Below are 25553 nucleotides of genomic sequence, written 5' to 3'. Positions count from 1 at the left end.
TTGTGTGTGTGTGTACGTGGGTGTGTGTGTACGTGGGTGTGTGTGTGTGTGAGTGAGAGAGAGAGAGAGAGAGAGAGAGAGAGAGAGAGAGAGAGAGAGAGAGAGAGAGAGAGAGAGAGAGAGAGAGAGAGAGAGAGAGAGAGAGAGAGGAGGGGAGTGAAAAAGAGAGAAACGGGGAAAGAAAGCGTGCTGGCTTGCTTGCAGTTTGGTTGGACTCTGAGGAGAGAAGCAGGAATGCGCTTCTTGGTCCCGGGGATCGCTCCTCTTCTTCGCGTCCGCTCGCATGGATCCATCGTTGGGATTGTAGAAAAAGAAAAGAGAAGCAGCGGCGTCACAGGAGGACAAGGATGTTAATACCGAGTGCGTTGTTTTGGGATTTAATCGGCGCTTCTGTGCCCGGCGTTTGACAAAGTGGCAAACTTTTTCAAGTCTGCAGGTTTTTCGGAGCTTGAGGGTGTTACCCCCCTAGCCCCCCTCCGCCTCAATGATGGACCCCAGGTCTTTTGCGGTGTTTTTAGCTGACTTCTAACCCACTCGACCACGCGCCCCCCCCCAACCCCCCTCCCTCCTTTTTAATTTGGTTGCATTATGCTCGGAATGTGGCGTTTGGTCGCGAACGTTATTGTCGCGCGCGTTGACGCAAGCGGTGCGCCGTGCATCTAATGTTGCCGTTTGGCCAGCGGTGCTTGTCGGTCGGCTGTGCACGCCTCGCACGGCGTTTCGCTCACTTCTTCATGTCGAGTGTGTGCAACGTTGGGACGGTCTTAAACGAGTAACCCCCACCCCCGACCCCGAATAGATAGTCAAGTTGTCGTATGTTCAGGACGAAACGCTCAGGTCTTGTGCGGCGACTCTGGAGAAGCCGTTTGATTCCAGATAAAGAGAGGCACGACGGAAATGGCCAAACAAGCGAGGGGTGCAGGGACGATGCGTTCGCGAACAACCCGCAGAAGATTCCCAAAACGGAGTTCCGACCGGTGACCCCCGGCGGGTCTTTCGTCGGCGACGCCGGGGGCCCCGTGGAAGTGGTGGACCAAGATGGGTGCGCGGGTTGCGTGCAGGACCAGCGGGGCCCCCGCTCCGCGCAGGACAGCGACTCCGGGACGGTGACGTGCTGCTTATTTAAAGAGCGTGACCACTCCGAGCTCAGGGCTCCAGAGGCGGCCCCGGGTAACGGGGACTTCGGGGCGTGCCACTTGGCTTTCGGGGGCCTCGGCCAGCGGGACGCCGGTTCCCCCGAGGCCGGCCAGGAGGCGATGCCGCGCAACGTGCACGAACAGGAACTCAAGTTGGCCACGCACTCGCTTCTAAAAAAGCTCAAGGAGAGGGCGCTGGATACTTTATTGGAGGCGGTGGAGTCTAAAGGCGGCCTCCCCAGCGACTGTGTCCTTGTGTCCCGGACTGAGCTGAGACTGGGTGGCCATGCGGCTTCCCCGCAGCTGCTTGTGTGTAAACTGTACCGCTGGTCTGACCTCCAGCACCCGGCCCAGCTCAAACCGCTCTGTGAGTGTAAGAGCTTTTGGGGCCCGGACAGTCCAACTGTATGCTGCAACCCTTATCACTACAGCCGCCTTTGTGGGCCAGGTAAGAACTCCACTCGCTCATCCATGCATGCACAATCATGGAATGTAGTGCTTCATAAACCTTTCTACACAAAGTACCACCTCCAAAAATGAAATACAGTACTATACAGGTACAAATACAGGCGGGTAGTAGGTGCAAGTGTTCATAAAAAAACACCCCCCCAAAAAATGGGACACTGGGTTTTATTCCCTAAAAATAAGTATTGTGAGCATGATACAGTTTGAGCATTAACACCGCCCTTAAATCTAAGTACGAAAGAAATGACTTATTCTGCATATTCCGAGCGTAATATTAATCAAACAGCTCTAAAATATTAAAGACTAATGTATTGCGATTCAAATTTGAATCCAACTTCACCGTAATAAACAATTTTGCTTAATTAGAGCTACTGTAAAATGCACAATTTGAACGTTTAATTCAGTGATACTTTTGTCTACCACTAGAGGGAGCCCACCAGTAGCACTGATCCGGAGCACTGTTTTTGAGCCAAGGAACATATTTTACCTTCTCGGGGCACACCATCACACAAAAATACATATTCATGTGCATTGCCATCTAGTAGAATGTCATTTCATTTTTTGACCTGCCACTAGATGGCACTGGCATTGGCGGAGGAACCAAGCTACATTACTTAGCCGTACATAAATCATTTTTGGACCAATTACATGAAATTGGATCATTTCCAACAGCTCACCTGATGATATCTCATAGCACATTGTTTAGGAATCACTCATCCATATCTCAAATTGACTTCTCTTTTGTACCTTAATTTATATGAGCATGCCTGATTTATAATTTCTCGTGGCAGACAGCCTTGAAGTAAAGGATTTGTCAGTATATGTACCAGAACGTCACTCACGCTGGCCCGTGACATATCGGCCTCACAATGACGTCGTGTGTTTTCCTCTTCCCTAAAAATTCATGTTGTCAATGCATCCGTTCACTCTTGTCTGACTTTAGGCTCTCTAAAATGTGAGCCCTTTGGATTTCTGTACGTTTTTCCCAACCTTCGTTGAATTCAATTCCATTGAACAACCAGAATTGTCATACGAATTGTATTTAGGAGAACGTCGGGCTATTGTGCAACCGTCGTGGGGCTCCTTGACTTATTGGAAACATTAAACGTCAGGCAGCGGGCAAGCCTGCATTTTGGCGAAACCCCCAACACCGGGGCCACTTGACCCCTCCGACGCCATGACAACGCACACTATCATGTGCAAAGATGCCAAGTGTCAGTATTTCTGTCTCCTCTTTGGCACACGAGGTGGATTTTCCGTAACATCCACGTTTACAAGCCAGCTGGCTGCTTTCGGCTCTTCAAAGGCATGCGTGCAACGATATCAAATTAAATGCAGGTCCTTTGTTGTGCACACACATACACACACACACACACAAAACATTGGGTGATTTTGTATTGTTTTTTTTTTGAGTCGATGACTTTAAAAAGACAAAGGTGGGAATTTCTTACCTCTTGTGTTGTTGTCAATTTGCTTCCCCACTTTAAAAAAACAACAAAAACGGGAGCTGGATTTCACATGACACATTTCAGGTCCCGGGCTTGTAGTAGACATAGCTCACATGCGTTCATGCGTGGCCCGACAGAGATGGTATTTCTTTCATGCTATTCAAGGCCCAAGTTTTGAATCAAGATCTTAATCACTGGCTTGGACCTTGTTTGGGAATTGTAAAGTAAGATTCATCAGATTTGGAGATACATTACAAGGGCTCTGTAAATTCTTCTCAAACCGAAAAGTCTTTTCAAGATTTGAAATGGATTAAAAAAAAGAAGTTTTTCCTCCCCCCTTTGTATTTGTTCGGGCATTGTACATTTCTAATGAGATCCGTTTCCAGTTGCGCCTTTAAAAGCCCTTTTGTCCTAAGAGGTGCCCCTCATGCGATTTAGTTAGAGGAGTGGTGATAATATAAAGTTTGCATACGACTGGCGCCAGACTGACTCGCCGTGTATATGACTGAGCTCGGATCCCGGCAATTACTGCCGCCACTCTTAAAGGACCTGCTGCCATTATGCGTTCCTCCTTCCCTCTTTTCTGTGGTGCAAGGTCATACCATACACTTTCCTCCCTGCCCTCCTTGTGCAAAGAACTCTCCCAATTTCTCTTCTTTACAATCTCCTAATTTCTCCTCTTTACATAAGACGAAATCAAACTGTCAGAAAAAAAGCTCAAGTTTACTTTCGGCGCCTGCAACCGCGCTTCCTGTAAGTTTGTGTTAAACGCTGGCGCCGTTAGCGTATTAGCGCTCGGGTTGTTTTGGATCGAGACGTCGTTTGTCTTGTAAATTTTACCTTTAATTTTCATAAGCGCGACTGTTGTACATCATGTTCACATTTTGATTACCGCTGTAATGCCTACACACAAAACTATGATATTTGATAAGCCGTGCACACAACTACAGTTCTACACTACAACGTTTCTATTGGATCTTATTTGTGGCTCTGATTGTTTTTTTGCCACACTTGCAAAGAAGTTTGTACTGTATAAAATTAGGATCATGGCCCAATTTGCCAAAGATATTTGCATCTTGCGGGTACTCCCTAAGGCCTGGCCGATACTATTTATTTTTTCTTTTTGTAGGCCGCTGACAGTATGTGGCAGAATAAAATTCCGCTAATTAATTATCCTATAAAATAACTTTTTTTGTGGTCCATTCATGCATATAATAAGAAAGGTATTGATGACAGGCATCGCATTTGACTACTTTACATTACTTTTTCCTTTAATATTTGTTTCAATTTTACAAGTGAGAGTAAACTCGACAAACGTCTCCCTATTTTTTCCCTTTTTGTGAGGGGGTGATTGTCATTATTCGTCCTACAGTGTAATTAATCGATCAGGCGCCGGCGTACACACCAAGGCTCTATTACAACAAACCTTATGGCTGTTGTCGAAACAAACACACGCAGGTTGTATTTTATTCTACTTAAATACTTCATATATGGCATTGCTGTGTTTAACATCATTGATTTCATTTTGCAGAGTCACCCCCACCTCCATATTCAAGGCTCTCCCCTAATGAGGAACACAAGCCACTGGGTAAGTGACGCGAATTATCTCAGCCTCACATGCCGACGCATGTCTTAATCTACCTCTCACTCCTCAGCCTTGTTCGACAACGACTTTATCAAGTTGTTTCAATCACGACTTATATGCAATTTAAACCCAAAAAGCGCCCGGGCCAGTCTCCTCCCATGCATGCGTTTTTTTGTTTTTGTTTTTGTTTTCGAAAAGAGTGGCTTGAATGGCGCCGCGGTGAGTGCCTGCGCGTTGTATGGGCCGCCGGGCCGGCTAGCGCGAGACCAGCTGAGCGTTCTGGAAGCACTTGTAAGGGGGATGTCATCAGTTAAAGCCTGTTAGGGAGCCTGTGCTGTTATCTATTATGGGATGAAACTAATAGTCTTTAGTGGATGGGGAACATGATATTGACACCGGCAATGATGAATAGTAGCAGGAGAACGCCCGGAGCAACATTGCAGGGAGGCTGATGCACCTAATGAGGGGGCTAATTCCTCTTTCCTTCCCTGCAGACCTGTCAGACTCCACATTGTCTTACACTGAAACGGAGGCAGCCAGCTCACCCAACGTCACTCTGGGGGAATTCTCAGGTGGGTGTGCTCCTCCAACTGCCCTCAGTCTCCAAGGAAGGAGCTTGTTTTGGAAATTGTTCATAATGATTACCAGAAGAGAGAGAGAGAAAAAATAACCAACATCTGTACAGTTGAACAGAACAGTATTAAGTTATTTATCCGAGAAAGAATTGAGTGCGCCAAGGAAATCGATTCCGGTGACTTTGGAAAGAATCTCTAAATATGTGGGATTTGTGTGGTTGTTTTTGTAAGTGGTACAATCTTCTTGATTTTTTTTTTTTGAAATGTTGTGTATTTTGTTCAAGTCTTAATATTATATGATTGTATGTTGGATGGGAGGCCCGGTGGGCCAGTGGTTAGCATGTCGACCTCACAGTGCAGAGGTTCAATTCCAGCTCCAGCCTCCCTGTATGGAGTTTGCATGTTCAAACTCTTGTGAAACACACAATTTGTGGACCACTACTAAGAAAGTGAAACGCACAGGGGCCAATTGCCTGACACCAATTTGTGTGTCTAAAGTGGCATTTTGCAAAAGAAAGCATCATAGTTCTTTACGGCGTGCACCTTGACAACAACAGTATTTGGCCCAGCTGCTGAGCAGGTGTGAATGAATGCCCCAACTGACCAGGTTTCATTTTGGCCTTGTGTTTTATTCCTTCTCATTAAAAGCTATTAAGAGCGTGAGCTGCCCAGATAAAGGTTTCATTGTAAGTAGCCGTTCCACAGGGTGTGCTGGCCTCCCCACCCTCTGTTTTCCTTTCAGAAATATTTGAGTGGGATAAAAAGCGTAATAAGAGCCGGGGGCTCATTCAGAAAGACACTCATGCACGCGAACTTGGGCACATGCGTGCGTGCAAACGTACGAGAGTCATTCTAGCGTTGCCGTCGTGGAAGGGGGGAATGGGGGAGGGGGCGCCAAAGGAAGTGAGTAGAAGCAAACAGACTGTCCTCTGATTTGAAATGAAACACGCCTTTCTGGTGACAGCGTGAGCTCACAAACCCGTCACCCCACCCGCCCGTCTCCGCACCAGCTCCACGGGTGGCGTCACATCAACAGGGAGTACGTCCGAGCCCTCATTTCGACGTTTTGTTAGGGAGCACATTCATTGGAGGGTTGAGTAGCTGCTTACCTGGCAGGGAAGTATTCCGTCAGAGAGGCCTCGCTGCTCCTCTGGTCGACGGCTGTCACCACCCGGTGTGGCCCAGTGAGGCGACACTCCCTGAGTCAACAAATGAGGGGCTTGTCAGAGCGTGCACCACAATTCCTGTGAGACTGCGGTGAGCAGGGAGTCGCTAGACACGCGAGGCTTTGGTTACTTTCCTACTGTGTTGCCGCGAGCGCCGGCCGCACTCGGGTGAGAGGCTGACCAGTGGACCAGAAGGTGGTGTTTTTTTCCGTGCTGTGCGCTAATTATTGAAGCCGCCCTGGCTTCCATCGTGTGTTTCAGCTTTGAGAATAAGGCTAAACGTGCGGCTTGTTTTTAACATGCACAGGCAAGCAATTTTCCCCGTGATGAGTCGGTTATGATTGAATGAGGCATTTTTACAAAAGAATAGTAGCAGACAACAAGCAGCAGTTTGGCATCGTGAGCAAATGTTCCCCCCCAAAAAATGCAAGCTGTTGAATAACACCCCCACTTGAACTTCACTGTCAAACCAAACAAAGCACAGAGAAATACAGGTTGGGCATTGAAAACAACCTCATAACTTCCCCGAGCTTAATGCGAAGACATAATGAGAACCGCCATAGTTGGGCGAATGAATAGCATTAATAGTCAGGGTTATAACACTTGGAAAATGAACAACAACAAAAATGGTTGTTTGGACACAAATGGTGCAGCAACACTTGTAGATGGACAGTCTTAACAACGCCCACCGGCGTATATTCTTTATCCTCTGTGACACACGACTAATATTACTTTAGTTTACTGACAAGAATTAAGTGAACGTCTTCAGTTGTCTCTGAGACAGTTATAATGCTGCAGTGAATGAATTATGATGCACAAACTGTCTAATTATTAGTGTTCGTTTCATACAGAATGCTTTCATTACGTTTGTGATAGTATCATAACATGATCATATGGGACCAAATAGAGTTACCGTGCATGTTGTCTGAAGGGCGATAATCATGTCAGCATTCACTAGATACAGTATATAAGGAAGTGATGCATTATTCAATGAAAAACAAGGAATATGTGAAAATGTTCTTTGCCTTTTCAACTAAACTTCAAATAAATATCTTAGATCAGGCTGGCTCTCTGCCTTGGCACAAAAACCGCTTTTCTCCAGTCACCACCCCCGTGCAGCCCACACACAGACACACATTAAATAGAGAATGTTTTATTTTATTTTCCATGTACTCCTGCAAACAAACAAACAGATTAAAACATAACCTCCCTGGTGGAGCTAATGATGTAAAATATCATCAGGAGCCTCGAGGAAGTCTCCATCGTTTATCACTGAGTTATACTGATTACAGAGACTTCAGACAAAGTGCCGTCTCCCACACAGCTCAAGGTCGCCATGCGTGTTGTCAAGTCATCCTACATTTAGCATGTTGCTGACCTGGAAATCACACTCCATGTGATCCGCCCCGCAGCTCGCCTCGAGAGCGTGCGTGGTGCTTGTATGGGAGCCAGACTCCAAACCCTGACAGAGGAACAAGTAAACACGAGTGGGTTGGGTGTAATGTGTGGAATAATCAAACCCAGCGTGCGAGCCGGAGCCACAGAAATGATCGATGCGCATTCCTCTGTGTAGCACAATTGAAACACATTAGAAATGGTTCCGATTTTTTTCCCAAATCATTTGCATCATTTTATGCCCTCACGCGACAAAACATTCATGTCAAATTTCTCTTCACGTCGCTGATATATCCTTCGTCTTTACTGGTGCGTACGTCATTGAGAAGCATCAAAGACCGTGTGGCCGTTATCAGTATCTCAGGCTTGCGCTGCTATCTTTAGCCAATATGTGCTCATAGCCATCTGGAGCATTCTCAGCGTTTTATTTAAACATAGCTGCGTCACATTGCGGGAGAAAGATGGCCTCCACCAGACACTCTGGGATGTCTGTTTACGTCAGGTCGACTTGGGAGCCTTTGCACGCATAGTATGTCTGTGTGTGTCTGTGTGCCTTGGCCTGCGATGCCCCCCCCCTCCCCCCCACACGTGTGCCCGCACACCTGTTTCCTCAGCGCCCGGGACTCGTCGTGTGCACATCAGAATGAAGGCCTTTGAAGCAAGCCTCATTGCTTCCTGTATGACTGTCTGAGGGCCACCGGCTCCCTACGCATTCACTTTATTATGGCACTCTCATTCAGGGAAAACTTGATTTCACCAGCTGGATTTCTTCTGGTGATAGACAATTCCCTGGCCAAGCCCTTGGAAGCGGAGCTTAACAGATGTGAGTGTGAACTGAATGGGGAGGCACCTTCTTCCATGCATTGTTATTACAGTACTTGTGAACACATGACCCGTTATTCATGACCCATGTACGGTGACATTATGCATATACAGTGCTACCTTGAGTTACCAGTACCCGAATTAAGATTTATTTCCATTTCCAAGACAAAATTTTAGTTTTGGTCATCCTCTGAATTTTTATTACATTTTTAAAAAGGAGTCATTAAGATACTGTGATGCCCTCGCATGTGGGCAAGGAGAGCTGCACTCACGGGTGCATTTTCACGTTGACTCACGGGTAAAACAGAAATAAAAAATGAGAACGCTCGCAAGGAACTGATAGGTCTCGGCTACGCCCAGATGCTCACATGCAGTCTAACAGCAGCTTCACTCCCTAGGCCACGCCCCTTAAAGGCACACAGTCAACACACAACTAGCGCATAGAGTAATTGCACTTTATTTCTTTACTTTTCGCTTATATTGTTTTTTTTTTTTTGCTAACTGTGTCAGGCCTTATTTCAAAGTATCTGGTACCCTTGAAAGCTGCAGATGCAAAGCTACCGATACTTAAGGCAAAAATAAGCATCCTCCTTGCCAGTAGTTGGCATTGCATGACAGTAGTGATGAATCAGAATGTGCGTTAGAAAGAAAGGTCGTTTTTTTTCTCCTGCAATTATCTGTCACTGTGTTCATAGTGATAGCTTTCAAGGTAATTTTCCCTTCTTTTCCTCCAAAATAAACAAACGATATCACATTTTAATCACGTGCAATGGAGAATCGAGTACTTTTTTTTTTCGGTGCACTATCGTGAAAAAAGTGGCAGTGAACATCATTGAGAACATTAAAGCGGTTGTGTTTTAGAATGAAAATATGATGTTTTTTTTGTCGACATGCCATCATTGTGTTCGTGTAAAGGCAAACAATATTTACGATCAATGAATAATGTAATCCTTCTAACTCTAACCGTGCACACGCACTCAGGCTGCTGTGACTGCAGGGGCTCCCTCGCATTTATGAGGTGGGGGGGGGGGTGTCACGTGACCAGAACATACAAAGTGACCCGAGGCACTGTCCTTTTTCCCTTCTTTTCTTCCCCTTCCCGAGAGTGTCGGAAAGTTGGACTGAAGAAGCGGAAAGACCTGTACATAGGACGGCCTCTTCCCTGTAATGCACGCTTACTAGAGGGCATCCGTAGTCAAAATTTCCCACGCAGTCATCATTCCGCTTTCGAAACAAGATGCCAGCCTGTCTCTGGAGCAAAGGCACTTTTATCAAGCCCACTCATGTCATGACTGCATGGGCCAAACAAATTGGGATAGTCTTCATGTTTGATTGATCATGTAGTGTGCAGGTGCTGAGACCACTCATAGCGCTTGCTTATTACCCATTATGGATTTTATTTCATCGCCATTCTTAAGATCTTACACATTTGCATTCGTGGACATGCAAGTGCTAACCCCCCCCCCCCCCTAACCCTCCCAAAAAATGGTATGATAAAAGCCAGGAGGCTCTCTACGGTATGTCTGGTATCGAGGCACACATTGAGAATGCGGCTTTGACCTCAGTCTCAATGCATGTGATGAGTCTCTTGATTGACAGTTCACCCAACACAAGTACGAGGGCACGTGCTACTTTGTCTAGCATCTTTTTTATATCGATGCGTAACTACATCTTTGAGACACAAAATGTATCCATTTCAAGCCGCCAGGTTGTCACAACAACGAAGCGCTCTAAAGGGGTGACGACAGCATGAAGGCCCTGCAATTCACATGGTGATTGTCACGTTGGACTCGTTACTTTTTTTTGTTTTGGTTTGTTGTTGTTGTTGTTTTTTTTTTTTTTACTTCTCTCCGAGACGTGCACGCACTGATGGCGAACAACGAGGCACTCTAAAGTGGCGACACCAGCCCAAAGCCCTAATCCGCATGCTGGTTATCAACTTCGCCTTCCTCACTCTTCTGACTTTCTCTTCACAACATGCACGCGCTCACAGCTGACAACAAGGCACTCTAAACCACCCACGCTGGCGAACTATCTGAAATTGGAATGCTATTCTGGATCGATAAAACGTTTCTTTTGTAGTTGGCAATTAGCAACTCATGCCGAGTTGGAGATGCCGCCACTGGGCATTTAACCACAATGTGGTTGATCATGGAAAAAGCCAAACTGATAAACAAAAATGTAAACTTCCGTCAATGAAACTGCAAGCTGTGTTTTTCACCGAAGGAATCGATGTGACTTCAGACGATGTACTGGCAAATGAATGGCGATAAATGCAACGTGAGACGCACAATTAATGAATTTGTTTTTTATGGCAAAACAAGATCAGCATCTGGCATGTCGCTGCCAGGTTGTCACGTAGCAACAACCAGATCGGCATCTTGTCGTTTGGGCTCACCCCCCCCCCCCCCCTCCCCGGGCAGCCTGGCACATATCCTCGGGTTTCCACCGCAGGCCTGAGTCTTTCCCAGCGCCTCGCTGCCCACACTCCCTCAGGAACAGCGATGCTCCAGGATACGGGATGTGGAAATAATGTGACTGGAGTGCTTCCACCCTGCCTCCTGAAATCAGGTTTTGCGGATTGTTTATTTGAGGGGAAGGAGTCCTCAGACAAACATCCTGCTTTAAGAAAAAACAAAAACAAAACAGTGGGCTGGGTTTTGTAGCGGTAGCGGGGTGGTGCACTGCCCCTCTGACTGTGGAATGTTGGAGAGAGGAGCGCTATGTTTGGGCGGTCTTGTAGAGGCTCTCGTCACCCCGTTTGTCACGTCCAGCTCGATGCTGTACATCCTGAAGGGTCTTGTGCTCTATTCTCTGTGTAGCCGTGTAAAGGCCTTACCCACAATCCCTGTCTCAAGTATCTGTTCCTGTCCTGGGAGGCTGATTTCCGTTCCTCTTACGTAACACGCACACACACAACAACACACACACGCACGAGCCATTGATAAGAGCGATAAGCACATTTTTCATTTTCCCTTTCTCAGCATTGTTAGGGTGCGATCAGAAATCCACTTTCAACTTTTCCTCTCGGGGGCTGTGCCGCCGAATGTCCTCAACTCGAGTCCACAGCTCGCCCCCACACCCCCGTTGTTGTGTACGCAAGGGTGTGTGCATGTTTGGTAGTTGTTTTGATTGTTTGTAGATTGATTGCAGTCTAGATTGTTTCCACTCTGAGCAAAAAAAAAAAGTGCTCATCTGGCCTTTAGATTAAGAGGTATCCATATTTTTACTCTCGGTTGAAGACGTGTAGACAAAAGGCAAAGTAAACATTGAGCTATATTTAAAACCTTTTATGATTTTTCCCGAGTCGAGGAGTCTGTTGCTGTGTCCAGTTCAGTCCAGCTCGCCATGGGACCGTTTAGCACACTAATCTGTGATCTGATTTATCCTTCCCCTGCGGGGTGTGTCGGGCAAGATGGCGATAGCCGTAATTAGTGTGGCATCGCGGCGGCGTGACACCCACTTATGAATTCTACAAAGAGGATCATGTGTCTGCATATTACAAGACACACTTTGTTTGGGATGAAGGCACACTTTGCGCTCTTCCCGTTATAATTGCCGGAATTGTGATTATCATACCTGTCAACCTCGGCGAAGACCTGCCCTTATAAATGATTACAATTCCCCTTACAAAACAACAAAACCCGTACAACGGCTTGCCGCGCATTTGCACATCATGCTTTAAAGCGATAAAAAAAATATATACGATTGAGGATTACTTTTGCTGGTTTGCCGTGACAATAGTAGCGATTGACGACGGCATTGTCGTTGGCTACCGGCAGGTGAGACTATGTGGATTTGAGCCAAAATAATCTTTGTGAGATCGGTTCACAATTGTTTTCAACTTTCTATAAAAGTTGGAATACGCCGTACATGATTTGAAATGATTTTTAAAAAAAACAAAATTCGGGAAAAACGTACAAGTTGACAGGATTTAATGTGATTTTTTTTAAAAATGTTTTTGATAAATCAACTGTCTGCAGTTGGTCAAGCTTCAATCTTTGTGTAAGAGACCACCTCTGAGCTTGGTCCTGCAAAGGAAGGAAGCTAAAATTGGATGCAGAGTAATTGACAATGCGCATAGCTGTCCTAGTCCGCATATAGTTAACAGCAGTCCTTGTGACCTAGTAAACAGTAAATAGAAAGGACATACATAATGTTTGTTGATGGGTGGTGTTTATTTAAAAAAAAAAAAGTCAGTGATAAAACCGCCGGTGTGCTTGGATTATGATCATAATCCGATTTAGGACTTGCTGATTTATATTTACACCACACTTGTTTGGGAGAATTTTGTGAAGTTGTCACCGTGAATGCTTAAAAGACTTCCGATGTTTAGTAAGTTAACAGCTAGAATTTAAATGGATAAACTGTCTTTAATTTTAATGTGAGGGGGGGGGGACAAAACATTTATGTATAGTAATTGTTTATTGTTATAGGGATCAAAGTATTGGTTGTGGGGGTTTTTTCATTAAAAAAAAAATACAAGCAAAGACCTTGAAAGAAATCACACCAAAAAAAATCATGATCGCAAAATTGAGGGGGACTCCCACCCCCTACCCCTAAAACAATTAGTAAATCACTCCGCCCTACTCTGGACCATATTTATTTTCATGGTTTGAGTCATATTGGCATTAAAGAGACCCTTCCACCCAAGCAATTCTATAATGGCACTACAAGTCTCGGGAAGTTGGCCAGAATACAACCGCGTCACACTTTTGTTAACAATTCGGCTTTGTTTGAAGTTCCGTGCTAAATTGAGCCACATTGTCGTGATATAGGTGGTCTTTGTATAATTAAAACAACAAATTTCATGGCCACTCTGCTGTTTGGCCTGCCCCCCACACCCCACCTCTGCCTCTTGACAAAGTCATATAACGTTGCCAGCGCACATACATAGCGCGGCTGCACTGCTAATCGAAAGCAGTCCTCGGCATGGCCCCAACAAGCATGCGGGCTCAGTATTTATCTGTCTTTTGGCCAGCCAGTGTGGTGCCAGCGCTGTTGGGTGTTTGACGAACTTCTGAAGGGTGCGCGGATATGCTGTAGATTCATCAAAAACCTCATGCATAACTCTGAATCTAATCTCCCGGCACCACGCTTGTCATTCAAGTCAACACAGTGTGCTGTGTTCAACCAGAATAACGTGTGCGCTAAGAAGTCCCTTTTTCTTTTTTTTGCCATGCAAGTGACCTAATTGTGCAGGGGGAAGGGGGGATGCCGCCGCCATCTTCGCTGGCTTCACACCGCAGCACAGCAGCAAAAGCTCCATTCATTCAGCTCGGGGGCATGGGGTTACAGCAACAAATAAGGAGCGTGCAATGCCATTAAAAATGTATGGAATGTCCAACTGTTAGTTTAGTGTTTTAGTGTGCCTCCTCTCAAGGCTGAGAGGGAGAGGGGGGGGGACAATGCTCCCCTTTGAGCAGCCACTGTAAATGTGCTTGCCTGGCAAAGACGAGTGGAGGAGGTGCCAGTTGCGGAGGTTGTTTTTATTTTCTGACCGTTTTTTTGCCCACAATTATAAATCCAGACACTGGCCTTGGTCGGTCATGATTTTTGGCCTGTGGTCTGATTACCGGCTAAAATAGACTCAAGATTTTTTTTTCTCCCCCCACTCTTCCTCCCCAGAGGAGCACGGACAGTTGCGCCCCAATCTATAGCCGTCAGTATTTTTAAAACTCAGAATAGCCGGTGCATTCATTGAGCCACCAGAATGCCGTGTGCGGATTAGCCGCTGAGGCCTACGTCGGTCGACATCTCCAAACAGGCCTTTTTACAGCGAGGAGGGGAAGGACAGAAGCTCATTGTGGACAGAGAGGAACAATAAAGTGCTTCATTTTCTCTGGCTGTTCACATGAAACTGGAGAAACATGAATTTCTCTCCTTCATTATCTTAAACTTGATCTGCCGGCCATAAATCTCTCACACAGTGAACACGGGACCAAGAGTCGACATCGGCATCATTTTTTTAAAAGTCTGTACATTTGTTTGATGCTTTAGCAAAGTACCTTATTTTTAATTACCTCAAGGCTTTTTTTTTTACCATGCTAAGCTAAGTCAGGCGCTCCCCAAACCGTTTTCACAAAATTGCATCCGTGGTGACTTAAAAATGATAAGTAGCGGGTTTTAAATTCACGGGTTGTATCAATACTTTAGTCCTGGGGTGTCAAACGCATTTCACATTGTGGGTCACATACAGCCTCGGTTGATGTCAAGTGGGCCGGACCATTAAAATGATCCCATACTCTGCTATAATTTACCAAAATATGTCTTTCCTTTGTTTTGGTCTCAGGAAGCACCAAGAACATTCTGAAAATGTTGAAATGTAATGAACATATCTTCTATAAAACATTTCATGAAGCATCTTAGATTTCCTTCGACAAATGTGCAATTTACTTTTATCGTTCACATATATGCATTGCAACTGATCCTACCGATTGTACAAAGGCACGAAACTTTAACAAGTAATTGGTATTGAAAAATATAGAAATGCACTTTAAGACATGTGCATATAAAATCTAAATGTAATCCCTGCCTGCACCTTACAAACTAAGGAGAGTGCTATTAAATGTGAAAAGAATAAAGTATTTACATGTCCTTGATAGCGTCTGCTGCGTTGGGTCTGTCTCAGTGAGAGATGAAGTTGCAGTTGTCTTCTTCTCTGATCAAAACAGTGTGTCCCCTGGCGATACTCCATGAATTGGACCTTATTAAAATATTAATTCCATGTCTTTTATGCATTTTTTTTGTCTTTTAAATTATCCCGCAGGCCTAATGGAACCTCCTTGGGGGCCGGTTCCGGCCCGCAGGCCGTAGGTTTGATGTTTAGTATGTTCAGCTTTAGTCCATATTGTGGATGTTTGACCGCAGACAACCTGACAGACAAAAAATGTTGACTGGTGAAACTGCCTGGAAACTCAAGAGATTTGACGTGTAAACTCCTATTAATTTTGTCCCTGGCCTCAGGTTGGGAAAACAAAATCTGTCGACGTTTGAACGATATATATATATATATTTTTTTTTCTTTCTTTCCGTGTCTTTTCTTTCTTGTGCCTTTCTTCAAGTCTTGGCTGTGTGACTTCAGTACGTGCAGTCAGGCTGTCGCATTTCAGGGTACGGTTTTGATTAAAGGTCTGGCTGTAACTTCCCCCTCTTCCACTTCTCTGTGAAAGCCAGTACATCATTTTCATAATGAAATCCCGCCATCGCCTTTTAGCTCCAAGACTTTCCGCAGATGTTGACAGGGGAAGGGCCGCATTTTTAATTGATGTCTCACTTGTTGTGAAACGGACTGAATGAAGAGTGGGGGCGGGGCGGAGGTGGATTATCATGAGGTTGTTTGGGGGGAGCTGGTGTCTGGATGTTCACGCTGGAGCGGTGTGTCGTACAGGCCAGCGAGAGTGTTGTGATTGAAACATAAACTCTGGTGCCACATTATCCTGACAGAAAACATTTTTCTTCACTGACTCTGATCCAGTAGGCCCGATCAATAGTTTCAACTTGTTTCAACTACGACTCCCGTCCATCCCAGACGCAAAAAAATGCCCTTCGCCTTGAATTCGTCTCGCTAATATAACTGCGAATAATAAGAGTTTATTGTGACTGTTCATTTGATACCCAAGCCTTTAGGACTTTTTTTTTCCTTTTCGTTTTGTTTGGCAACAGCTCTTCGGAGCCTGTTTGCGCTCATGGCAAAGTTGCTGTAACCGTTTTCCGTCCGGCAACTGAAAACTGAGTATTTGGCTGTGCAGTGTTCAGTGTTGTCAGACATGAGTATCACAAATAAAGCAACGGTAGTGTTGAACACTGACGTGATGTGTTTGTTCAATTCGGTTGTGTTCTTACAAATTGTCTTCATATGTCCGAATATGGTCAATCTTGTATTTTGTCACAAATTGATACCATTGGTCATTCCCCACGTGGTTCTTTATTTATTTATTTTTTTACAAATTATTAACCAATTTCAAGGATTGGAAATAGCTCGAGAGCAAATCTTTTACCGATGTTGGGCACTTTGACTGAGAAGTTTTGTAGAATTCCAACTTTTGTTGATTCTGGGGGCGGCCGTTCAGCATTATGTCATCTCAAGATTGGAGTCATTAAGTCTTAAAGCATTTTTTAATATATGATTTTATTAGCAACTGAACATGATTATGGGAACAATTTATTCAGAAAAGTCTTGGAGTTGTGAAGATTCCTCCCGACCGCGACGAGATGATACTTTTTAAATACAGTCATACCTCTGTTTTCAACCGATTTGTTCGAAAACCGAAATTCGGTCATCATCCGAGGCATAAAAAACTCGAAATTTTTGGTTGAAAAATGATTGGGTGGAGAACAGAGACGTTCAAAAACCGAGGTTTGACTGTAGACCCAACATTTGCCAGGACGACGACATTAGCTAACCGTTTGCAGTATTTTACCCCACACTCTCTCCGATGATGCTACAGTGCTCGATTTTATTGCCTTCATCAGTCCCCTCTTGGATTAAATTATTATGCATCTACGTAAAAACTGCACAAGAGTTCTTCTCATTTGTGACCGTTCGCTTTTCTCGTTCCAACGGGCGCATTGAGCGTGTCGGGATTTTTGCGCCTGCATCCAAACAAACCACAAGAAAGACCAGAGTTGGGATTCGAACCCCCAACCTCAGAACTGATACCGATGACCGAGCCACGGCCCAACCATGCTGCCCATTGGAAAAAATAATCGACATTTGCAGGGTTCCGTTCAAAAAGCGGGCCTCCTTGCCCCGTACCCTGCCCCCACATCCTAACCAGAGGAGGAAGTTTGTAGGCATGGGGGCGGGGAGGGGCGGGTGGGGTGTGGTGGTTGAGGAATGTGCAGGGTCCTCTTTACTCAAAGGCTCTAGCCTACTTGGCTGAAATGTGCCTCGCGCACTCGCAAACATAAACTAGTGCGCACACACATGCACACATAGGTTGTACAGGGGGGTTGGGGGGGTCAAAGAGCGCAGCCACCCAGCAGGATGTTCACTGAGTGTTTTGCTTTCGGTGCTCGGCAGCCTGCCCTCTTCCACGTCTGCGGGCCTTGAAGGCGTCCTGGAGACACGACCTTCATAGGAGCACCCCCCCCCCCCCCCACCCACCCACCCTCAGCCACACACTTACGAAGGGCAGCGAAGGACTCGATCACATAACTCACTTGAGCACCGGGCTTTTGGTACTTTGCGGAGCTTTAGAGGAAACTCGCAGGAAATGAGTAGCACGTCGTCTTCCTCTGTCCTTCCCAGCCAACGCCGCTCCTCCGCGTTAGGCCCTTTTGCTCCCTGTAGCCTTGCTGTAATTTATTGATTTAATTTATGGGCTGTGTTTGTTATCTGCTACGCGAAGGGTGCAGCGCTTTTCCTCTCTGGAGGCGCCGTCGCAGAATGGAGAGAAAGTGTAGATGACGTGGGTAACAATGTCAAGTATTCCCCAGTGTAACGAGCCGGGCGCGCTTTGCTGGATTTGGTTTCTCAGTTTTGCCTTGGCCGTGTTTTGTAGGGGGTGCATATCTCTCTTTCTTCTTCTCCCCCTACCCCCTCTTTGCCAAGCACACCAGACCACGGGGAAAGGGAAAAAAAATCCATTGACATATAAAAGCAGCTTCAGTTGGCGTGTCCGACTGATAAAGCTGACTTTGATGGCAGAGATAGCCCAGACGCCAGCCTAAATGTTGCCTGCTCAAGGGTTATAGTCTGCCAGTGGGAGCCATTGTGTGCTGAATGAAAGGCCGACTCTAAGCACGAGGGGGGAGGCCGATGGATGCTTGGGTTGTTGTTTTAGGTCGAAAAAAAAAGGTAAAGAATGTACGCGGCGAGCTGCTCAGGAATGCTCACAAAATGTTACAAGCGCAATACAAAGACCACAACGTAAAGTCCGCCTGCGCCCCCCGGCCCCCTCACCGCAGGCCCCCTCCAGCCCATCAGTTCATTGGGAGAGACTAATAGCCGGAGGGGAATCTAATCCTTGGCACAGGATGAGAGGCTGCTGCACCCCTCTCCTCCCTTTTCTCCTTGCCGCCCCCTTCCCTTCCACTGGGCTGCTCAAAGCTGGACTGGAAACAGTGTTTTTGTTTTTTTGTTGGCGTCTTTTTTTTTTTTTGTTTCTTTCTCCCTCGACTCCGCTGTAGACCGGGAGAGGAATGAGTTCATGTGCGCACTCCGCTCTGGATTAGCAGAGATGAAGTGACACGGAGGTGGCCCAGTGAACACGGAGGGGAAAACGTTGTTTGTTTGGCTGCCCTCCTGGAAGTTGTGGCGTTTTAACACGGATTAGTTCCTTTTTAGGCGTTATCACCCACTTAAAGTCATTTCTGGACTGCTAAGTAAACTTCCAACGCTTCCATTTTTGTGTCATTTGCTCAAGGATGTTTAGATGTTTAGCTTCTTTGTTGCTGTCATGATTCTGTTTGTGACCAACAGGTGGCACTGTTGGGCTCCCCCTGCAGCTGCACACCTGTTGGCCGTTAGGTAATTAGTTGTATAAAAGGACTCCCGCCCGAATACACATTTTCGGGTCATTGTTTGTGTTTGCTTGTTTGGTCTGTCTGTCTGTTTTTGAGAGTTTTTTAGCTTCTGCGATGTTTTTTTGTTTGTTACTTTGGATTCTTTTTGATGTTAAGACTTTGTTTGTTTAGGATTATAGGGTGTTTTAATACAATTTTTCAAATTCACCCTGCTTTGAAGTCAAGATGGCGCCCGAGTAGGCAGCCGTCAGCAAGTGCTCTCATGAGCCTTGCTTTTTTTGTTGTTCTTGTGTTTCTTTTGTCACTCTGTGTTTGTTGTTACGTCATGTGGACCTTTTTCAGCATTTTTTGGCCACGACATTCATCAAGGAGGAGACTCTGTGCTTGGTGGTTGCGCCTTCTCGGCAGCATGGGTATACCAGCACTGTTTTTGACTGGAGGAATGTCGGCGCCATTTGACTCTCGTTGCTGGACAGTCCCGGGGCGCTTGTGTCTTGCGCCTGTGATGGGCAGCATTTTTCACAGCCCCGCTTTGTTCAGCGGAGAGATCGGTGCTGTTGAACGGTCTGCGGCTGGATGGATGGAGGTCTTGAGGAGCCGACGATGAGAAGAAAGGAGCGTTGGCGCGGAGTGCCGATGCGGATTTGGAGCTGGGAGTCGCGGCTTGGAGTTTGAAGTGGATTACGTGGGACAGGAGAAGTGAACTAATCTCTTTTCGTCAATGGATGCTACAGCTTTGTGTTTGCTTTCAAAACTTAGCTTGTAGCAGACGTGTGCACATTTTCAGCATGACGTCTATGATCCACTGGAGAAAGGACACTTTGATCCTCTCCTCTTTCATCTAGAACTGCTTCAGACAACAAAGTGTATGCAGAAAATTGGTGAAGATTGAACGACTGTCTGTGTCCTATGTCTGTGTCCTATGTGTTGTCTTGTGTTATTTCTGTTATTTTGACTTCAAAATGGCGCCGCGAGAGTGGCTGCCTTTCTTGCAGCTCCTATATTTTGTTGTTCTACTTCTTACTTTCATAACTTTGCTGCTGTGAATTGTGAATTTCTCCATTGTGAGACTAATAAAGGTTTTCTTCTTCTTCTTCTTCTTCTCCTCCCTCCTGCCTGCTTTTTGGGGTCCTCCACTACCTCGCAAACGTGACAGTTGTGATTTATTAGTCATCCTGGAGGAGGGGGGAGCACTATAACGGCCACCCTTTTTTTACAATTACATTATAAAATTTTACAATTTACATTACATTACATCATTTTTTAATGTTGTTTTGCCTTTGACTGTCACAGTCTCAAAATTGTCATTGAATAACTTGAAGGGTTATGAAATTATGAATTGCGTTAGCTGCATGTCCATGCGGTCCATGATAATCTTCGACTTCAATGTTCCTTTTTGGGCAGATCATGTTTCTCGAATGAAGTCATTTATTTTTAATGTCGTCACAGTGGATAATGGAGGACATTTCAAAGGCATGGGTTTGATATATTATCTTTTAAGTGTGTCAGGAAATGTTTTTTTTTTCCAAAGTCGTTTGTGCGTAACAACGGCGCACTTTGAATCCTGTTATGTAACGGGTTGCAGCTCATTAACTCCTTTGTGTGTCGGCCTCATCGGAAGAGGAAGTGTACGCATGCCGTGTTGCGGTCGGGTGCGTGGACTGCGAGAGTGACACTAAGAGGAGAGGCTTTTGAGAATAAAATAACAATAATAACACGTGCTACTATTCTAATGGGTAAACGGAGCTGTTAAAGGGTGATGGGGTTAAATGGATGCAGAGCAGCAGTAATTGCTACCATCCTGCCACGACTCCACCCTGAGCAGACCCTCTCAAAGGCCAACATGGATTCAAAGAGTTGGGCGCCTCTGCTGTGGTCAGAGGGGAGGAAGACGCACGCCCTCCCCTAATTCACCGCCGTGTGTCGTATTTGACCGGCCCGCCTGTGTGTTTCCTCGCGCTCGCTCTCTTTCTGTCGCAGTTTGCGCACAGAGTTTCACATTCATGGCCAATGAAGTTGAGGCTTTACCACCAGGTCTTTGTTTGTGAGCAGGGTGATTTGATTGTTGACTGGTGAAATCGTTAGTCATAACTGGAATCCAACTGTTTTGTCTTCCACGTGAATCTATTTTCAACTGGTAGGGATTGAAGAGGGTCTTCCCTAGCTTGTTTGTGAAATTCAGCTTTGACAAGCAGATGGCGCCCTTGCATCGCTTTGGATTTGAGATCAGCACAGATTTTAAGTAGAAGATAAGGATTAGGCGGTGAAGCGCCGCTCGTCATGACGATTATGAACAGAACACCTCATATTTGAACAGAGTATGTTTATGTATGGGTTCAACAGCGTATGTGTCACAGTAGGTAGAACAAAGTGTGTATCACCATCGTGAGAAAAGATGAGGCACTTCATGGAGTGAAGGAGAAAGACCATGTAAAACTCGAGCAAGTTCTTGAATCATCATTTAAATCATCAATCCATACGGATTTTTTTTAAAGCTGTAAACCTTGGCCATGTTTGTCCATGTGTTGGCCAAGTGGTTTGCTAGCAAAATGATGCAAAAAAAAAAGCTAGCCATCAATTGAACTGTTCCAAGCACAAAATAAATATTGAAAAAACCTTTCATGTAACCTGATAACACGATAAGCTGTCCACTGTAGTAACCGCTGTCCCTGAAAGGGTTAACTGGCCCAGCAATCATTTTAACATTCTGGACATCAGACTTAGACTGTGCAAAGACGGATTGTGTCCTCATGATTTTCCCCATTTGCATTCTTGGGTCAAAAAGAAGTGAAACCATAAAAACGGGTTAACAAATAGGGCACGAGGACAAAACATTTCAAAACACTGAATATGGCAGAGCTAAATTCTGGTGTAAAATCTTCTCCTCCTGCCTAAGACCCTTTGCTCCGACTGTTCTTTGTTTTGCAAGAAGTGTGTCACGCTCCGAGGCCTAGGCAAAACCTTTGGTCCAGTTCCGAGTCGTATGAAATCAGAGGTTCCACTGCAAAAGAACAATTCAATTCAGCTCAACTTCTAAGACATGCGTAGCTGAAGAAGGCGCGCGGTTGGTTACCTTGGTGATTTTCCAAGCTGTCCAGCTGCTTGCGGATAGTCGCGCTCAGCCAAAGAGATCCTAATGAGCCCTTCTCTCAAAGCTCTCACCTCCGTGCACCCCCCACCCTTCCCGTAGCCAAAACATACAAGTTGAAGACAAAAACACAAACGCGTCTGGGTTGCAGACACGTGCGCAAAAGCACACGTATACACTTTTGACACAACAGAGAAGCAGGAAAAGGCTTGGCTCACCGTGCCTTCATTGTCTTCCCTCTGGCTTAACATTAGGTACGTTTCTAACCTTTGTCCCGCTCGCTCGTACCGGTCCACGCAAAGTCACTTAGCAGTCTCTGAAAAATTTATAATTATTTTAATCGATCTTGAAATCACAATCGATGAGCGCTAAGTAAAATAGTAATGTATTTAAATAATAGGAATACAAAACAATAGATAAAAATGAAACTTGCGCGCGCGCACATCATTTTTCTTCAATTACTGTATCACATTGGGGAACAATTTGGAAAATTCAGTTGAGTTCGATTCGGGTCGATGTTGAAGAAATTACAGTCAGTTTTGTTTTGTTTTTTGAGCGCCCTTTTTTTCCTCCACAGCCTGTAATCTAGATCGGAAAAATAGTATATATATAAACAGTATATATTTACAAACACATTTATTTGGGGGTTTTGAAGAATACAGGCATCCTGTAGCTCGAAGACTTGACGTGACAGAGAAAAACGGAGTGTCCCAAGTGTGAAGTTTTAACGATCGCGAGAAGTCAAATTGGAAATTGTGACTATATTTCGATCAATCTCCCAGTCATTCTATGCTTACGTGTGAAGGGTAGATCAATCGCGGTGACCAGAGACGAGACATTTAGCCATTTGGCCTTCTGCGTTGCACACTTTGCATGTTTACCTTGATGTGTGTGTGGCCCCTATTTGATTTCTGAGACAATGGAGGAGGCCGTAAACAAGTTGGGTCTGACTTCTTTGTACGGGCCGCTCGCAGTAAACGCTCAGCTCGGAGTGGAGGCGTCGCAGTGTGGAATTCACTAATGGCACATGCATTTTGGGGCCCCAGACAACAGGGTGGGGTGAGGTGAGGGGTATGGGGGGGGGGGGGTCGTTTCAGCCACCAGTGTGTGCGCAAACACACACTGCCCCCGACTCCCACTCAGTCACTCCCTGTCCTTGCACTGCAACGAAAAGCCTGTTGCCAGCAGGCGCAGTTGTGTCTGCGCACGTCTGGCTCGTCGCTAATCTTTTCCGCAAACTTCATTAACGCGGCGCAGTGCGTCACTCGGACGTGTCTTTAGTTCTTCCACCTTCAAGGCGTCTGTTAATGCGGTGGGCGGTCATTACCCCCCCCCTCCCCTCTTCACTACCCCACACCCAAAAGCTCACAGGCTGAAAGGAATGGGGCCACAAGCCTTGGGCTTTAAATCCTCTGTGCCAATAGACGCTGTGAAGCAAAATAATGGCATCACTCTGTGTGTGAGTTAATGGGAGCTGATAGCATGAAGGCCGGGGGTCAGCAGGTCACGGGCTTGTGCTAAGTTGTCAGGGAGCTGAATGCCGTCCCTGGGCCCACAGCAGGGGGAAGAGTTGTGCGCTGGGGGAGGGGACCCCCTGCCTCAGCCTTATCACCCCCCCAACCCTCCCTCTACTGTGGAATGTGAGGAGGAAGACGGGATCTTATTCTCCAGGAGTAAAAAGGTGCAGAAAAAACCCTCTTATTCACTGTGGACATATTTCATCAGGCATGAAAACGGGCAGCACGTGTGTGCGCAGAACGGACATCCACCGAGATTGCACTAAGTCACCTCTGGGCCTTTGCTGAAAAGTGTTCACAGACAGCGGCCATGAAAAGTGGATTAGCAACCGGATTTACCGGTCATTGGTAAATGCCAAATTCATTCCTCTGTGTCAAGGACACGTTTTGGGCTTTATTTCACCAGTGGAAAGAGTGAGTGTGTAAGTCGCCCGGGTTTCAGTCGTGATGGGGACCTCTTGAGACAGTGGTGGGCACTGCAGGTCTTCCCTCGGATTGACCTCGATACACCCTCGGGATATGTATATATAGTCAGTCGTGTGCGTGTGTGTGTGTGTGTGTGTTGCATGGATGCGCAAGCGGCGGTATTTATACAAGGCTTCGATTTCAATACAGCGCCTTCGTCGGTATTTATAGCGTAGCCATCTGCTTCCAACAATAAAAAGCAGATCCCTCCAAACGTAAGCCTTCCTTTTTACTCGCCGTGTTTGCTCGTGTTGATGTTTTGACTCCAGCGCGTCTCCCTGCGTGTGTCTTCGCAGATGCCAGTATGTCACCCGACGCCCCCAAGCAGAGACACTGGTGCAACGTGGCGTACTGGGAACACCGCACGCGCGTGGGCCGCCTCTACACAGTGTACGAGCACTCCGTCAGCATCTTCTACGATCTACCTCAGGGCACGGGCTTCTGCCTGGGCCAGCTCAACCTGGAGCACCGCAGCAGCACGGTGCAGCGCACGCGCGGCAAAATCGGCTACGGCATCCTCCTCAGCAAAGAGCCGGACGGCGTGTGGGCGTACAACCGCAGCGAGCACCCCATCTTCGTCAACTCGCCCACGCTGGACGGGCCCAACGGCAGGAGCTTGGTGGTGCGTAAGGTGATGCCGGGCTTCTCCATCAAGGTGTTCGACTACCAGCGCTCGTGCCTGCTGCGCTACACGGCCGAGGCCGAGCTCTCGGACGGACCCTACGACCCCAACAGCGTGCGCATCAGCTTCGCCAAGGGCTGGGGGCCCTGCTACTCCAGACAGTTCATCACCTCCTGCCCCTGCTGGGTGGAGATCCTCCTGAACAACCACAGATAACACGGAACAGACCCCACACACTATCCCAAATATCATCTACCTAGATTTAATATAAAGTTTTATATATTATATGAAATACTATATATATATATATATATATATATATATATATATATATATATATATATATATATATATATATATATATATATATATATATATATATATATATATATATATATATATATATATATATATATATATATAAAATACTTGTAAATACGGAGTCCTTTTTACAATGTCATTATTTATGTATGGTGCAATGTGTAAGAGGAAAAAAAATGGAATATGCACTTTGGCTCATCTATATGTATGAACCCATACATACAGTATATATAAAGAGAAAGAAAATTTCAATACCAACTTGAGAAATTATACAGCAAAATTAGGACAGAGCCTGGATTTGGTGTATAGATTTTATATACTCTTAATATCCAGACGAAAAGCTAACCATTCACACATTGATAATAAAGTATTCGCATAATACGTCGACTTGTTTTCGTCTGTTCCATCCGTGCCTTTGCTTTGCCTCGACAATTTCTAAAAGAGGAGCTGCAGCTTGGGCGCCGAGTGGTTAGCACAT

General features: G+C 45.8%; 1 protein-coding gene across 2 annotated transcripts; it reads left to right on the top strand.

Moving 5' to 3' along the window:
- The first annotated feature begins 132 nt into the window (after nt 1-132).
- smad6b (SMAD family member 6b) lies at nt 133-25456 on the top strand. 2 transcript variants are annotated; one of them, XM_052061895.1, is made up of 4 exons: nt 135-1584; nt 4581-4637; nt 5129-5206; nt 24429-25456. In XM_052061895.1, the coding sequence occupies exons 1-4, from the start codon at nt 816-818 to the stop codon at nt 24968-24970; spliced, it is 1446 nt and encodes a 481-aa protein (XP_051917855.1). In that variant the 5' UTR covers nt 135-815; the 3' UTR covers nt 24971-25456. The 2 variants fall into 2 exon arrangements, with proteins under 2 accessions (XP_051917856.1, XP_051917855.1); XM_052061896.1 differs by lacking the exon at nt 5129-5206 and having other exon boundaries at nt 133-1584.
- The last annotated feature ends 97 nt before the right edge of the window (nt 25457-25553 follow it).

Source organism: Hippocampus zosterae, chromosome 3 (assembly GCF_025434085.1).
Source record: "Hippocampus zosterae strain Florida chromosome 3, ASM2543408v3, whole genome shotgun sequence".
In the NCBI taxonomy this organism is placed as follows: domain Eukaryota; kingdom Metazoa; phylum Chordata; class Actinopteri; order Syngnathiformes; family Syngnathidae; genus Hippocampus; species Hippocampus zosterae.
This window is presented reverse-complemented; position numbering and strand designations above follow the sequence as displayed.